The 17807-nt window shown below is 46.4% G+C and overlaps 1 protein-coding gene across 1 annotated transcript in view; it reads right to left on the bottom strand.

Moving 5' to 3' along the window:
* The window catches only part of ERC1 (ELKS/RAB6-interacting/CAST family member 1), a 132146-nt gene that overhangs the window by 19655 nt on the left and 94684 nt on the right, over positions 1 to 17807 (bottom strand). Inside the window, exons 15-16 of the mRNA XM_044277489.1 lie at positions 13589 to 13749; positions 3943 to 4090 (exon numbers count right to left, since the gene is read on the bottom strand). Of these exons, the coding sequence (XP_044133424.1) occupies positions 3943 to 4090; positions 13589 to 13749 (309 nt within the window). The remainder of the gene's footprint in view (positions 1 to 3942; positions 4091 to 13588; positions 13750 to 17807) is intronic.

Raw genomic sequence — 17807 nt, 5'->3', positions numbered from 1 at the left:
TGTACACAGTGACTTCACCAGCAGAATAGTGAGTAATGTAATGAACATACCAAGTGACTAACATTTTATATAAATTCATTCTATATGTACACTGTATAAGGGGACTCTGGTATTGCATAGGCTTATCAGTAGTTCACAAATTAGAAACACTGGGACTGGTAGTTCCACCACGACAGAGATGTTCTGCTTCTATGGTACACGGACATTCTGGAGCCTCGCTCATCAGTAACATTGATGAGAACGGTTGTTTGCTTTTCCTGCAGTGAACAATCTGTGCTATTCTGGGGGAGCCGTCACCTGACAGACAGAAAACAATGTGATTGATGGTGAGAGTGGGACCCACAGAGAGGGCACTACAGGTAGTAGACGGGCTATGTCAGGAATCTGTCCCTGTCTCTTTAAAGGAGGAGATTACTGATTTCCCACTCATTCCTATGTCATTATGTAACTTCTATAAGGATCTGAGGCTTCTTTCCAGATTATTCATTCCGTTTAATGTCTCAGTGGAGGAATTTCAGATTGAGTGACTGTTATTGGACAGCAGAGTCCCTGAGAAGCTGGGCCAGCGGCCTGAAGAGCTGACGATTATGACCTGTTGGGCGCCACATTCCAGAGTGACACTTAAAAGAATATTCCAAATTAAGGGGGAAAAACCCTGCTTAATAGAAATTGTCCTCTTCTATTCAGCTGATCCTGAGTGTATCTGCTCCCAGGAATGATGGGTGACCCAACTTGGAGTTCTTTATTATGACAGGAAGAGTTGCGGATTCTTCAGAACTCCTCCTCCAGCAGCAGGATGGAGCGGAAAACATCCACATCTGCACTTGGCGAGACAATGGCTCAAAGACGGGGGGCCGAGCAGCAGGTGACAAAGTTTTGGGAGGGTCTGGTGCTGATGATAGCACCACCAGGAAGAGGACAAGGATGGAACATCTGTATCAAGAAGATCCAAGCTGAAGACTACAGGGTGGGGAAGGGGTTCAGGTTACTCTGCTCTGTCCAGGCGTTCAGGAGACTGGGAAACCTAAGTGACAACCGTAATAATGTCTACATTGAGTAGCAGTGCCCAGCCTATGTTGCATGGGTGCCCGCTGGTGCCTGGGCGGGAGAGGACTAGTCAGTGGTGGACACAGCTCCATGACATCCACATTTAAGCAGACATGGTGCCCGTTGACAGGGGGGAATATAAGCAGCATCACTAATGTGACTCATCTGGAATTCGCGACAGGAAAATGTGAATCCTTCCAGGGTCTGTGCGTGCATTGCTCTCTGACAGGGTGTGATACAAAGCAGTCACAGCAGGCATCCTCTCACCCCTCTCCAGAGACCACAAATAGTCCAGCCCATGTGGCGTTCTGGTGACACAACATTGGCTTGTGCAGAATGTACCATATGGGAGGGAAGGAGGTGGTGGTCGTATAGAGGTGGTCTGCGCACACATTGAGCGACTCCGCAGGTTGTGGGCACTGCCTGTTTACTGTATCTACATGACATGTAAAGCAGATTTTGTTTTCCCATGAAGGTGTAAGGGGCAGCGACTGGCTGGGATCGTCTCCATCTGATGTCATTCCCTCATCTGCAGAGTGTCACACACCCTGGCTCACATCCCCATCATCCCAGCATAGAACTGCCTGCCAGGGTCCTGATTTATACACTACCTCCCTGTGGGCCAAGTACACCCTTGCCAGGAAAGGGTTAGTGGAGGTGACTGTGCTCCGAGGTGGCTGCTAATGTGAGAAGTGTCAGCTCTGCTGCCTAATGATGCAGTCACCTCGACAACTTTGCCAAATATGTAACCCTGGAACATGCCAGCAGTCCTGATGTATTCGGCTGGACATGTCAAGAGATCACAGACGGTTTACAAAGCCCAGCTAAATTCAGGACCAGAGTGAAATAAGGAAGCTACTGCCAAAAGTGAAGACGACTCTGGCACTTCAATACAATAAAAAAAAATGCCCGACAACTTAATAACAGGCTTTAGGCTTTCATTATTTACCATTTGCAAGACCTCTGCTTCTTGCTAGTGAATAGTAACATTCACTGACCTACTACTTCTTGCAGCTGAGAGTTTGTTACATTTGTTTCCACTCTATACGGCAACCTTGAGTACACCTCAGCTATTGTTAAACTACAATTCCCAGCAGGCTGCATTCAATTCTTTGGGAGTTTGGAGAACAGCCAAGCAAGTGTGCATGCTGGGAATTGTAGTTGCACAACAGCTGGAGTGTCGGAGGTTAGTGAACCCTGCCCTAGACGCTCCTCTCGGAGGATATTAAACCAGAAAACCCTTTTCGGAGTCAGAGTCTAGACCAGTGGTGGTGAACCAATGGCACTCAGAACCCTCTCTGTGGGCACCCGCACCCTGGAAAAAGTCTATGGTGTATTAATATGCCTTAGAATTTCCCTGCCATTCATCAGCGCATGGCGCACTATGAACAGCGCAGGCAGCGCATTGAATGTAGGCAGGCTGTTATAGCTAAATGATACATGGACGATATACTATATAGGACTGTAGTATTCAGGTTACATTGCCATGTTCGCACTTTGTGATAAATAAGTGGGTTTTAGTTTGCAGTTTGGGCACCCGGTCTCTAAAAGGTTCACCATGCTGGGAGTTGTAGTTTTGCAACAGCTGGAGGGCCGCAGTTTAAGGATGCCTGATCTAAATGGAAACCAGCCTGGTGGCAGGAACCCTAGCTATACTTAAAGAGGACCTTTCATCAGAAAAAAGTGTGTGCAATTCTCATACTACCTTATCAGGCTGCTGCCACTGATGTCCATACACTTTTTTTTTTCTCAAAAGGACCCCCGTTCGCCCGCTGTGCTCCTAGTTTGTTTCGTCTCCTCATATGCAAATGAGGCGACTTGGTTATAGTAGGCGTTGACATTTTAGTTCTGCGGGGCGCGGTTATCTTCTCCCTGGCAGCGAGCGCATCCAATCGCAGCGCCCCGCTCTTAGCCAGGGAGAAGAAGCTCAAGTTCTCGCGCTCGGTCCAGATGTCTACAAGCTCAAGTTCTCGCAATTCTCGCAAGAACTTGAGCTCCCTCGCCCAGCAGAACTAAAATGTCAACGCCTACTATAACCAAGTCGCCTCAATTGCATATGAGGCGACAAAACAAACGGGGAGCACAGCGGGTCCTTTTGTTTGAAAAATAAATAAAAAAAAGTGTCTGGACATCAGTGGCAGCAGCCCGATAAGGTAGTATAGGAATTGCACACACTTTTTTATGATGAAAGGTCCTCTAAAGGGGTTGTTCGAGTGTCCAGGATAGGTCATCAGTATGTGATCAGCAGGGGTCTGACGCCCGACACCCCCACCTATCAGCTGTTTCAAGAGGCTGCGGCACTCAGGTGAGCTCTGTGGCTTACTCGCATACCAAGCACAGCACCGTCCACCACATTGCGGCTCTGCGTGCTATTGCAGCTCAGCCCCATTTACTTGAATGGGATGGAGCTGTACATAGGTCATGTGACCAACGAATGTCTTGTGTACACGCAGTCTTACCCTTAGGGCCTCGATAATGTGAAATCACTGGTCTAGTAAGAGGGCCACGGCGCTCCGTGAGCACTGCGGCCTCTTCCAGAAGCTGATCAGCCGGGGTGTCCGACCCTTACCAACCAGATACTGCATATCCTAACCCTTTTAAACATGCTTCTTGTAGGCAGAAAAAAAAATGACATTGAATAATTTTGCAAATAACAAGTTTTGCTTATCTGTTAATTACAGTCACAGCCAGTCAGTGACAGAACCCGACAGCTCAGCTCTAACCGGTGTCACTGTCACCAGGGCTCCCACAATGCACTGCTCTGAGAACTGAGAATTCAGCTCTGGATGTGACTGGAGTACAGGACTTGATTTCAGGATAGATCCATGTAAAGAATTCATGTCGTCTTCCCATCCTTCTGATAGATTTAATGCTGATGAAAGCGGTGGGTCTTACCTGCTGTTTGAGCTGCTGCACCAGCCGGTCCTTCTCCCGCTTCAGTGACGCCACTTCCTCCTGCGTCTTCTTCTTACGAGACGAGGACAATTCAAGAAGTGCAATGTTTGCATCTTTCTCACTGATTGCGGCGAGCAGAGCTTCCTGTCTGTGAGGTGGGAAATGCAGAAAGATGTAATATCAGATATACAGATAAATACCAACCACGTCCCAGCAGAACTTCAACCCTCCCTTCAAACAGCGCCCCCCGGGGGCCACATAATCATGAAATTGATTGAATCCTGAACACCTTCAAAGTGACTAATGTATTGTATCTCATCTTCTATGAGGAGCTCAGCATATCGCTTGCACATTTGCACCATTTTTAACTTTTCCCCACAATCACACTTCTATAGAGCAGATCCGCTCAGTATATGTACTCTGCCCCCATACAATGAACCATTTCAGCAGTCTGGGAAAGCTGGGTGACAAATGGTAACAGTTGTAATGATAGCGGCCATATTGGTGGTCACCCAGCTTTCCTAAATACAGATAAAGTAGAGAAATTGATGAACAGAATCTTCAAAATCCCATGGTGGGAAGATTACAGACTGGGACAGAGTGAGACTGGCGGGGGAGGGGGAGCAGACAAGCGGCATATCGAGAGTCTAAAATAAGGGCTGAGGAGTGGAAAATAAACTATGTTAAGTGGGGGTCTGACCTCCGCAGGAGGAGTGTTAACAGGCTCTAGAGTCCAGCAGGTGTCAACTGCCCACTTGGGGGACCTGGGTCACCACACACCACTGGAGAATTCACGCCTGGTGCAACAGGCCAAGGACATAGTCACATATAGCAGGACATATAAATTAAGATATACACCCTGTCCTCACCAACGTCATGACAGCAGGAGTGGATACTCCCCTGTCTCCCATAGCATCAGCACAATCCACACCTGAAATACTTTGTGCTGCTGAGGGCCCTACATACATGTCGAGTTGCTTTTTAAAAATGCGATAAAAACACCTACGTGAAGATCGCCACTATCCACACCTGAAATATGTTGCTTCCCCCACTACATAGCTTTTAATCTGTGAACTGCTATAAGATCAACACACTCATCTCCTGAAATACTCTGTGCTTCTAGAAACATTGGCCTACGTTTACGAAAGAGTTCACCCAGATCCTGGAGTAAATTGGCAGTTCTAAGTTTAGAAAAATTACCCGCACTTAGCCCCAAAAGAAGGGGGAGATGAGGGGGTTCAATTACCGGGAAAGACTTTGTGGGATAGAAGAGCAGTCTAATATGAGACAGTCAGAAAAGTGTCTATCCCTGTACCAGACTCATCATCGTTTAGTCTGAACCTCTGTAATAAATCTGGTGCAGGTCTAGACACCGTCTATAGGATAAGTAAATCAGCTCCACATAAAATACTCTGTGCTGCTGAAAGCCCCGCTCTTTTCACCAGAAGATGCTGTCTTCACTACCATCGTAATAGCAGGAACACCTGAAATACTGTGAACTGCTGTGGGGACATGTTTTCTTAAACATATCCCACAAGATCGTCACACTCCTCTCCTGAAATACTTTGTGCTACTGGCAGGCTCTGCTGCTTCCACTATATAAACCTCAATCATTGAATTACAGCAAGATAAGCGCAATTCTTAAATAATCTGTGCTTGATTAAATAATCTGTGCGTGACACTTTGTTTTGGGAATGCTCTATACCTAAAAACTGTCCTCACCATTTTATATGCAACGTGTCCTGGTGCTATCACCTATGCCACTGGACCCCCCCCCCCCTCCCACACACACAAGACCCCATTCCTGATGCTTTGCTAATCCTGCTGTCTACCCAGTAAATTACAGGGTTCAGCAGGTAATTACCACCCTGGAATCGGTCAAGAAACCCCCCACTGTTATTCCTCGGAGCCCCTATTTCCCAGCAGCAACACCCCCCACCTGCATTCCAGGCCTGACATGAGCAGACAGTGATGCTTCAGTGGTCCCAGAATTCAGAACACTAATCCTAACCCCCCAGCTGACTGATCCCTACCAGGCGGGGGTCACTGTGCAGTCTGCAATATCACATGGCTACTGCCAAGGAACAAAGATCTGCTCCAACAGCAGGAGATGCTGAGATATCTAGAAACTGGAAAACCGATGCAGCAGCGGTGTACAGTTTTATTACGCAGGACTGTGCAGCACCACTTCACCCACTGCAGGAAATAATAAGCATAATGACTCAGAGCCTGCGAACATGGCATCAATTACAGCTACCTAGTGTGGTCATTAAGCTATCCCATTAGCCTATTAGACCTTTAGCTCAGACAAAACCATTCCATGTAGAAGCGGCTGATATTATACCATTACAGAATTCTGAAGTAATACTGTGCAGTCTCCATATATACAGAATAAGAGCAGATACTGAGAATTACACCCAGTATACAGGACGGGAGAAGTGGTACTGTGCAGTGTCCATATATACAGAATAAGAGCAGATACTGAGAATTACACCCAGTATACAGGACAAGAGAAGCGGTACTGTGCAGTATTTATATATACAGAATAAGAGCAGATACTGAGAATTACACCCAGTATACAGGACAGGAGAAGTGGTACTGTGCAGTGTCCATATATACAGAATAAGGGCAGATACTGAGAATTACACCCAGTATACAGGACAGGAGAAGTGGTACTGTGCAGTGTTCATATATACAGAATAAGAGCAGATACTGAGAATTACACCCAGTATACAGGACAAGAGAAGCGGTACTGTGCAGTATTTATATATACAGAATAAGAGCAGATACTGAGAATTACACCCAGTATACAGGACAGGAGAAGTGGTACTGTGCAGTGTCCATATATACAGAATAAGGGCAGATACTGAGAATTACACCCAGTATACAGGACAGGAGAAGTGGTACTGTGCAGTGTCCATATATACAGAATAAGAGCAGATACTGAGAATTACATCCAGTATACAGGACAAGAGAAGTGGTACTGTGCAGTGTCCATATATAGAATAAGAGCAGATACTGAGAATTACACCCGGTATACAATGCAGGAGAAGTGGTACTGTGCAGTGTCCATATATACAGAATAAGGGCAGATACTGAGAATTACATCCAGTATACAGGACAAGAGAAGTGGTACTGTGCAGTCTCCATATATACAGAATAAGAGCAGATACTGAGAATTACACCCAGTATACAGGACAAGAGAAGCGGTACTGTGCAGTGTCTATATATACAGAATAAGAGCAGATACTGAGAATTACACCCAGTATACAAGACAAGAGAAGGGGTACTGTGCAGTGTCCTTATATACAGAATAAGAGCAGATACTGAGAATTACATCCAGTATACAGGACAAGAGAAGTGGTACTGTGCAGTTTCCATATATACAGAATAAGGGCAGATACTGAGAATTACATCCAGTATACAGGACAAGAGAAGTGGTACTGTGCAGTGTCCATATATACAGAATAAGAGCAGATACTGAGAATTACACCCAGTATACAGGACAAGAGAAGTGGTACTGTGCAGTATCCATATATACAGAATAAGAGCAGATACTGATAATTACACCCAGCATATAGGACAAGAGAAGTGGTACTGTGCAGTCTCCATATATACAGAATAAGAGCAGATACTGAGAATTACACCCAGTATACAGGACAAGAGAAGTGGTACTGTGCAGTATCCATATATACAGAATAAGAGCAGATACTGATAATTACACCCAGCATATAGGACAAGAGAAGTGGTACTGTGCAGTCTCCATATATACAGAATAAGAGCAGATACTGAGAATTACACCCAGTATACAGGACAGAGAAGTGGTACTGTGCAGTGTCCATATATACAGAATAAGAGCAGATACTGAGAATTACACCCAGTATACAGGACAAGAGAAGTGGTACTGTGCAGTATCCATATATACAGAATAAGAGCAGATACTGATAATTACACCCAGCATATAGGACAAGAGAAGTGGTACTGTGCAGTCTCCATATATACAGAATAAGAGCAGATACTGAGAATTACACCCAGTATACAGGATAAGAGAAGTGGTACTGTGAAATGTCCATATATACAGAATAAGCGCAGATACTGAGAATTAAGGGTTTTGTTCCATTGACCAGGTCAAGAGACCTTTAACTCCAGGAAATGTTGAATTGACCTGGAAGATCAACCTGCCCTGCAGGAGTTAAAAACGCAGATCACTGCAATTAAAGGCACAATGCACACCTCTCTGGGCAACTCTGCCAGAGACCGGGAGAGTTATTTAACTCTATGAGTGACAAGACACACCCGTGTGGTGAGATGGGTCTGCCACTCCACTTTTCCAGACTCCGGAATGGCAGTCCTGCCTCATTATCTGGCGAGATATCATACCCCAACTAGGGAACTTGGACATTCAGGAGTCTAGAAAAGCTGATGGCAAAATAAAGCCAGTCAGGGGCGGACTGGGAACTTAAAGTGGCCCTGGGAAAAAAAATAACTAAAAGTGGCCCCAGATACCACAGTGCAGCACAACATACTCCCTAAATGAATTAATGCTTAATGCTTAAGTATTTATGTACCTGGCTTCTGTTCAAGAGAAGGGTTTACGTGGCGCTCTGGGCATCAGCCCACCGGGAAATATCGCTGTAGGGTCTATGGCCAATCCGCCCCTGAACCCAGCTTTCCCAGAGACACATGATTAACTAATCAGAATGCCTCCAGGATTTATATTTATTGGGAAGGGAAAAGAAAATGGGGAGAAGTGGTGACTTTGTGAGGATGATTGTTGACGTCCTTCTATAAAGCCCGAGAGAAAAAAAAGTTTTTAAGCAGAAATTCCTTTCTGCTGACAGGAGAGCGGAGATCTCTGTGCTGCTCCTCATCTAATGGGAGGGAACAGTGGACTCCATTTATACCAGAGGGCCACAGCCTCACCTGAAAGTTATTAAATAAATTGATATTCCTGTCGGCTGTGAAACGCGTCACCGAAGGCTCCCACCAACCCAACCCCCCCCCCCCCCCCCTACACACACCGGCTCCTTCTGCTGGAACCCAGCCAGTTACATGAGCTCCGGAAACACAAACATACACGTGCAGGGGACGCGCACGCAGAACGATTATTAACGGGGGGCACACACCTGACGGCGCAATGCCCCAGGGTCACCCCGGAAAATTGACCCAAGCCCTGAACGGTAGACATGGCACTTATACAACACATCAAATTTCCCATTCAGAAATATCAGGGAAAGGTGGGCGATGCAACCTACGGGACCTGTCATGTATACGTTAATTGTTAACCGCTTGACGCAAGGATTTGTAAGGGGAAATGCTCCTGTGTGTGGGGTTTTGTTGGGAGCAGATAACTGGATACCGGAGCCCAGATGCACCTGTCGGATGTGTAGTGGCAGTGCTAGGACCCTGGATTGGGCCACGGTAGTACCTGAATGAGTGAAGTGTCCTGGAGTTCTGGCTGTGAGGGGTTAATGGCATCTGCCTGGAAGAGGGTTTATCCCGAGTCCATTGGTCCTGGTTTCTAATACCTACAACCTGCGCCCCCCTCCCCCTATTTCTTTCAGGTCCTCACAATTGGCTCTTTGTGAGGGGTAGAAGGATTACGGATTGTGTTTTCTATTATTGTGCCGCTGATTAATCCTGACCCGGTGTCATTTTCCTCCCCAGGACGGGGGGCTGCGGGGGGGGGCCCCTGGCTCCCGCTTCCTTGTCACTGCCAAACTCTTTTCACGCCTCATTTGCCACGTAAGCGATTACATTTTAAACTGACGGGCGGATTCTGCCTCCTCGAGGGTCACACAAAGAAAATCGCTCTCTGTGCTGAAGGAATGCACGGCTGGCGAGCAGCGGTGCCTATGACGCGCTGCGGCCTCTGCTGGTAACGCCTAAATAGACACGCGTATGAAACGCGATTTGTAGGACAGGTGTGATAATATCATTACAGACATTACCCCACAGCTGACAACTTAAAAAAAAACAAAAAACTGTCCCCTCACAACTTTGGTAACAGATCATAAATCTATGGCTAGAGATTGTCCGTTTTCAGCTGAAGAGCTCGCTAAGTGTATGCAGCCACCCTCCAAAGAAATGAATCAGGAAGACCAAGAGCTCTTTGGCTGGACATAACAGTGTGCCATTTGGCATGTGAGAATGCATCCCGGCCTTCTTCATATATCAGTATTAGGGCTCATGCACACGAACGTATTTTCTTTCCAGGTCCGGTCCGTTTTTTTTTGCAGACCGTATGCGGAACCATTCATTTCAACGGGTCCGCAAAAAAAACGGAAGTTACTCTGTGTGCATTCCGTTTCCGTATGTCTTTTCCGCAAAAAAAAAAAAACAGAACATGTCCTATTATTGATAGGACTGTTCTATTAGGTGCCAGCTGTTCAGTTCTGCAAAATATGGAATGCACATGGATGGCGTCCATAATTTTTGCGGCTCTGTGTTTTTAGTGGACCGCAAAATACATACGGTTGTGTGCATGAGCCCGTACCCTGCTTGTTCAGCATCTGTACAGTGCTTGCTCTGGTCATTACCATCTGGAAAGTGGCCGGCACGGTACAGTGATCTGAAGAACGGAAAGCTAATTGTCCCCCTGCATTAAAGGGGGTTCAGTCAACTTTTAAAAAAAAATACAAAAACTTGCTGACTTTTTCCAGTGAGTGCATCACTGGAGCATAATAGAGGCCGTAACTCAGCATCAGTAATGTAATAGCTTTCTCACTGCTGGTTTAGTTATTTGCTGTAATAATTATGAATGATTAGCAGTGTATGGAGAGACAGAGCAGCAATCTGAGCACCCCATGAAACAGAAGGTAGACTTCACTTACCTCCTGCAACACGTCTAGAACCAGACAATACGTACAGTTACACACAATGATGTAGTCCAAGTTCTGCTTACTTTAAGAGCTCATTCAGACGGCCATATGCTGTCCGCAAAAGTACTGAATGCTATCCGTTTTGTTGCGGATCCGCCAAAAAACTGATAGCATTCAGTATTTTTGCGGACCCATAGACTTCAATGGGGCCATGTCCTGATTTTCACGGACAAGTATAGGACATGTTTATTTTGTTTTGCGGAACCGTGGAATAGAAAAGGGCCCCATAGAAGTAAATGGGTCAGCATCTAATCCGCCAAAAAAAAAGGATCCGCATTTTTGCGGATAGCATACGGCCGTCTGAATGAGCCCTTAGAAAAAGGATGGTGTACCCCTTTAAGAACCAGCTGATTTACAACATATCCAGCAAAGAAGAGAGGGGTCCCTATTGTCATAAGGTCTAAGCAGTTTGTCGGATATCAGTGGTGTTAACGAGCTAGCGCTGCCCTGACATCTTCCCCAACTGACCAAAGTGAAATACCACACAACACTGGATAGACTGTTGTAGAATCCGCTGCAACTGCGAGGCACAAGGTTTAAAGGGGTATTCTGGTTGGATAGCTGAGCGCTGTACGACCGGCCACTCCGTTCTTTTTAGGGGCGCTGCAGGATGTACGGGGCCTCCGTTATCGTGATTGTCAGGGTTCCAGAAGTAGGATCCCCACCGATCTGATAGTTATCCCTTATCTTGTGGATAGGGGATATTTTTTACCAACCGGAATACAGCTTTAAAGTGTCTTATGTTAACATTTTATTCATCTGGAAGGCCGCCATAGGTCTTGTCACTGTTCACAGTTAAGCTGGCCGTACACATTAGATGTGCATCGGTTTAACCCACCATTTTCGGCGGGTTCGGTCAACCATCTAATGTGTAATAAGGTGGTCACAATTCAAGGGCTTATCCAGTTATATGTAAATTATTTAGAGGGGTTGTGCAGTGCTTAGATATTGATGACCGATCCTCAGATTGGCGGGGGTGCCGGGTGCATGAAGAAGAAGTGGCTCTTGCGTGTCCAGTCCTCACCCCTGTCCTGTATTTACACGATGCAGAGGTGACATAGCCGTATACAGCACGTGATCTCTGCACCCAAGCACAAGTGGTCATTTGTATGGCTAGGTCACTGCTGCAGCCATGTAAACAAAGACTGGAGGGGAGGATTGGGGTGGCATACATGGACATGGCAGGGGATATGTGGCGAGTATACAATATTACTTTACCCCATTTAGGGGGACTTTCAAATAATTTCATCTGTTCCAATCACTGTATTCTGAGAAGTTCTGCAAAAACTTTGTGTTCAAGGGCTCATTCACACAACCAAATGGTTGGCGTGTCTGTGTTGTGAACCGCAAACAGCGGTTCCCAATGCACAAGCACCGGCAGGGTGAATCCCGTATTACGGCGCGGACACATTGACCTGAATGGGTCTGCAATCCGGAAAATATGGCAAAAAATAAGACTTGTCCTATCTTTTGCTGTGTGGAAGCACATACCTGAAAGCCCACAAAAGCGCTTCCGAGTATTTCCATGGGCTTCTGATCCATGCCTTTGGCCCACATTCAAGTCAGCATGGAGTTCAAACGGCCTGTACCCATGTATTGTGGACCAGTCTGCAATCAAGGTACTACAGCCATACGATTGTGTGAATGAGCCCTAAAGGCCTCAAGTTGTGAACGAACACTTTCGTGGTCATTTCGTTTTTTGCATAAAAATAGTTTGAAGACTTTTTTTTTTGTGACAAAATATTGTCACACATGCGTTTTTATGATTTACTCATGTAACTGAAAGGTGCTGGACCGGGGCTTCGGCAATTTTCCTAACTTGTACGTCTGCAAACAGGTGTAAAAAGAGGAGTAAAAACTACTCCAGTCAGGGGCTGAAGTAGTTTTTACTTCGGGCGTATGGGCTGCAGGAGGTGCGCCTCATTTATGATAAGGCGCACATCTCGTTATAAATTAAAGGGGTTGTCCGGGTTCAGATCAGGAAGCCCCCCCTAATGTTAGCATCGGAGCATGTCATGCTCCGATGTGCTCCCTTGCCTTGCGCTGGATCGCACAGGGCAAGGTCTTTTTTTATCTACAATAATACACTGCTGTTCGGTGACGTCACTGGCTCTGATGGGCCAGCTTTAGCCGTTTTACAGGCTAGGGCAGAGCTAAAGCCCGCCCATTAGTGCCGGTGATGTCACCGGGCTCACTGCAGGGTGGAAGCTTCCGCCTGGCAGCCCTAAAGAGACCGGTATGTCACTGGATCTCCTGAAAATGCCTCTGCCCTGCGCGATGAAGCACATGGCAATGGAGATCACCAGAGGATGAAATGCTCCGATGCTTGTCAGGGGGGCTGCCTGGGTAAAAATATGGGCATGTCCGGGTTCAGAGCCGTTTGTCCAGGTTCTGAACCCAGACAGCCCCTTTACCCGAATCCTTTTGTTGTGCAATCAGTCAACCAAGTTTCCCGATATGCAGAAAGAAACCTTCAGCTGTTGAATTATTAGTTTAGGACAGTGCTTCATCACCTAAAGGCCTCCTGCACACGACCGTTCCGTTTTTTTGCAGACCGCAAACTGCGGATCCGCAAAAAACGGAAGCCGCCCGTGTGCCTTCCGCAATCTGCGGAACAGAACGGGCGGCTCATTGTAGAAATGCCTATTCTTGTCCGCAAAACGGACAAGAATAGGACTGCTACATTTTTTTTGCGGGGCAACGGAATGGAGCAAAGGATGCGGACAGCACACAGCACACGGATGCGGACAGCACACGGCTCTTACTTCATCTCCAGGACCTCCTCCAGGTGTTTGCGGCGCTCGGCCCGCAGGCTGGTCAGGTGGATCTCCTTCTCGGCCAGTGACTGCTGGGTAGATGATAGTTTTGCTTTCATGGATTCAAGCTCCTGCTTCACCTTCTCCATGGCCATCATCAGCTCCTCAACCTAAGAAAGAAAGATGTGGAAATAAAGTGTAGTCCAAGACAGTAGAAGAGGAGATCCGCGGCGTCTGGGGGCTAATAGACTGCAGAACCCACTGCACACCACAGAATTAAAGGGGAGGGATACTGCAGCCTGTCTCATCTCCATTAGCAGAACAATACAGTCTATTGCTCCCTGTTATCAGCCACAGAACACAATCTACTGCACTCAACCTGTGTGGGAGAGGCTGACTGTAGAACAAGCGAATACTGTCTACTGTTCTCGGTTATCCGCCATTTCATTTCTGTCATTACTACTTTTTGTTGCATAAGAAATAAAAACGGAACTGAAGCTGAGGTCATTTTACAGGGTGAGATGTATAAACCCCCATGTCGTCAGATGCCAGGGTGAAAATTCCAGGCAAAACCAATCATTTTGGCTGAATCTTGGCTTCCTAAAGGGGAAAAGGGCATGCTGCAGAGGTTGCCGCCACCCTCTTTCCTGGTGAGATGTTGCTGTTCCTTGAAGGAGTGGTGAGCCCCTCAGCAATGTGCGGCCTGAACAAGAGGGGGTTTCACGGTCTCCATAATAACCCTCTGATTACCAGGTAATTATAATTAGAGAGGACTCGGGTTTTAGCAGCCAAGGTCAGTGAGTGAATGTGGGATCAGTCCTCAGCAGCCAGCACATTGGGAGTACTTGTCTTTTTTCCATGAGGCCGATCAACTTTTCCGCAAGCAGCGCCCGTCATTTATCCTGCGTGTGTTGTGGTGGGATAATAAGGATCAGGATGATTCTGGGAACAAAGCACAGTCTGTCTGCGTCTGGCCCGGTCACCTGGTCTCTTCTCTGACCTAAAGCATTTAATTGCACAGGACATCAGGTGGAGTGAGGTTGTGGCTGCGCAGGGAAAGCGCCAGACGTCAGGGTGGGGACCTACACAGCATGGCGCTGACTCCAGAAGGTGGGGTAGTGATGCTAAACCAGAACAATTAAATGAGAAAAACTTTAAAGATATAGCAGAGGTGAGTCTGTGTGATGGAATAAGCTGAAGTTTGTCATTTGGCGCAACTACTAGGAGATTATTTATCAAAGACCAGGTCTTCACGCCAGTTTTTGATCGAATATCTAATGAGAAGCAGGCCTCGTCATATTAGGTGTATCCTCCTCTAAACAGAAATCTATGGCAGCTCAGAGTCTTCATTTGTGCTAGAAAACTTGTGGCTGCCATTGTCCATGCCCCCTCCCCATCTTCACCACGCCTTCTTTAGGAAAAGTGGCAAGGGTGTCTAAAAAGTGCCACTTGGGAATCGGGACAATAGTTTGTTGCAATGGCATCTAAAAAGTCGCAAGCATAAGGTTTGCAACTTTTTATAGGCCAGAAATCAGGTACAAGGATATGATAAATCTCCCCCCCTCCCTAAATTTGATTTACATAGGGGTGCAGATAACCTCATATCTCCCCTAAAAGGTACGGATGTAGCAGAAATGAATTGGTTATTTGGTACAATTCACTTTACACAATAGCAATTTAGCAAATTCCTATGAATAAGTTTATTGCTCTGTAAGTAGAGCTTACTTACTGCCTAATTACATTATCCGCAGATTTTATAGGATCTCTGCATGCTGTCAGTAAATGGTACATTCTTGTGTACTCGCCTGTCTCTGGAACTCCCGCAGAAATGAATAGGGCCCTGCCATGTACAACCAAGCCGCTCCAGTCATTTCAGGGAATCTGCAGGGGGTACGGGGTCCCTGTGGTAGGACCTCCTCCTATATATATATATATATATATATATATATATATATATATATATATATATATATACTATACAATGATGAAGCTTTTAAAAGGGCATCTGTCAGCAGATCTATATCTATAAAACTAGCTGACTTGTGCACTTGGCAGCTGAAGGCATCTGTGTTGGTCCCATGTTCCTATGTGCCCGCATTGCTGAGAAAAATTATGTTTTAATAAACGCAAATGAGCGTCTTGGAGCAACGGGCGCGTTGCCGTTACACCTAGAGGCTCTGCCCTCTCTGCAACTGCCGATCCCTCTGCACTTTGACAGGGCCAGGCAGTAAAAACGTCATAACACCTGGCCATGTCAATCATAGCGCAAAGGGTGCGGCAATTGCACAGATAGCTGAACCTCTAGGACCAACGGCAACGCCCCAGTTGCTCCAAGAGGCTCATTTGCATATATTAAAACCTAATTCTTCTCCGCAACACGGGCCCAACACAGATGCCTTCAGTTGCCAAGCGGACATACAAGGACAACAGTTTCATGGGTACAAATCTGCTGACAGATGCCCCTTAAGAAAAGCAGTGGCTGCAGTGGTACTAAAGATCCCAGCAAGACATCAAACATGGCTGTAGAACAGTTGCTTTTTTTAAAGGGGTTTTCCTATTACGGCATCCTATCCTCCATCCTCTGGATATGGGATAAGAGTCTGATTGATGGGGGCCCAAATGCTAGGGCCCCTATTGATCACAAGCATGGGGGCCCATGCTTCCCATTTGAATGACAAGGTGGGACTGGCCAAAGGTAGCAGAGTACAATTGCTCGGCTGTCTCCAACAGCCTCGTAGAGCTGGATGGAGCGTGAAGCCTGACCACTGATGCACAGACTGACGTTCTAGTGATTGGTAAGGGCCTACTACGACCTAAGAAGTGAGTTGTCCTAATAGGACAACCGCTTTAAAGAGTTGTCAAGATTAGAAAAATACGACTGCTTTCTTCTAAAAATAGCACCACACCTGTCCACAGGCTGTGTGTGGTATTGCAGGTCAGATCCATTCACTTAAAAAAATAAAGAAGCTGTAATACCACACACGACCTTGGGACAAGTGTGGCACTGTTTTTAGAAGAAAAGAGCCATAATCTTATCCAACTCTTTGCTAAAGGTCAGATATGGTGACGCCACTGGCAGTAGCTGGAAAGTCTGAAGAAAACCACCCGCTTCTTGAAATATGTGGAAATCATAAGGGGGAGATCGTTTCTTTCATGGACAAGAGGAATCATGATCAAATGGACACCAGTACATTGCTCTTTTGGGGACACCCCCCTCCCTTAGCAGTCCCTGCTACTCACAAGAGGATTAGGTTAAATGTCCGTCCTGCATGAAGAGTCCAGGAGAATAATTAACTAGGGGCTGGGGGGCCCGATTTGTTAGCCTGGTATCTTTTCGTGCTGGGGAAGGTTCACGGATTTGGTGCCCCCTCTGATGTAATGATGCCATGCTACCATGTTACCGCTGTGTTATGAGAACCGCGAGTCACCAATGATTGACAGAGGCGACTAATTAATAATCGGTTATTCCACGATGCGTGATTAACGAGGCAAATAAGCAAACCAGAGCGGGATAAACTTACAACGTAATCTGGAAGATCTTATTAATACAAGTCGCATCCGCTGCTCCCCGAATCCTGCTGCCAAGAGGAAAAAGAAGACTGCCAAGGAAATTAGAGATGGCAGCGCCAGGTAACCGGGACTTATTATCGGATGGCGCCACCACAGTCTATGATCCAGTTGGAGCTCCTGGGGACAACGATTTGAGGTCCCTTGCTTATGAGTGACAAATTATCAATTAATATGAAACTAACAACCTGAGGGAGGCACACAGTGCGCCATGCCTCGTTCAGGTCACTCATGTCAAATTAATAGACAGCCCTCCCTCTCCGGAGAAATAGCTAGAGAGCAATCAATGGATGTTGTGAACTGATGAAGCCACCGAATACTTCAGGTTGGGTTCACACTTTACGGTTTTGTCATTTTTAAAAATGGGGTGGAAAAAATGAATGTATTTTTTACCAATAAAACATCTTAAATCTAAGTGTTTCACCTGTAAAAACTGCATAAGCAATTACCACAGCTCCAAACTAGAGCAATCGCAGTACAAACACATGCAGTGCACAGGTCGGGCACTGACACGGAGATCTGCCAGGTACATGGGAGTCCCCTGCCTTTCCACTGTCCTATTGGGGAGGTAGTCAGGGTCCAGCTGCTACAGGCCCACACTGCTGCCAAATCACCATTTGTTTGCTGGTCACAAGGTTCTGTCCTAAAGGGATATTCTGAT

The sequence above is a fragment of the Bufo gargarizans genome, chromosome 2, assembly GCF_014858855.1.
Source record: "Bufo gargarizans isolate SCDJY-AF-19 chromosome 2, ASM1485885v1, whole genome shotgun sequence".
Classification (NCBI taxonomy): Eukaryota; Metazoa; Chordata; class Amphibia; order Anura; family Bufonidae; genus Bufo; species Bufo gargarizans.
The sequence above is the reverse complement of the archived record's forward strand: the minus strand, read 5'-3'. Positions and strand labels throughout refer to the sequence as shown.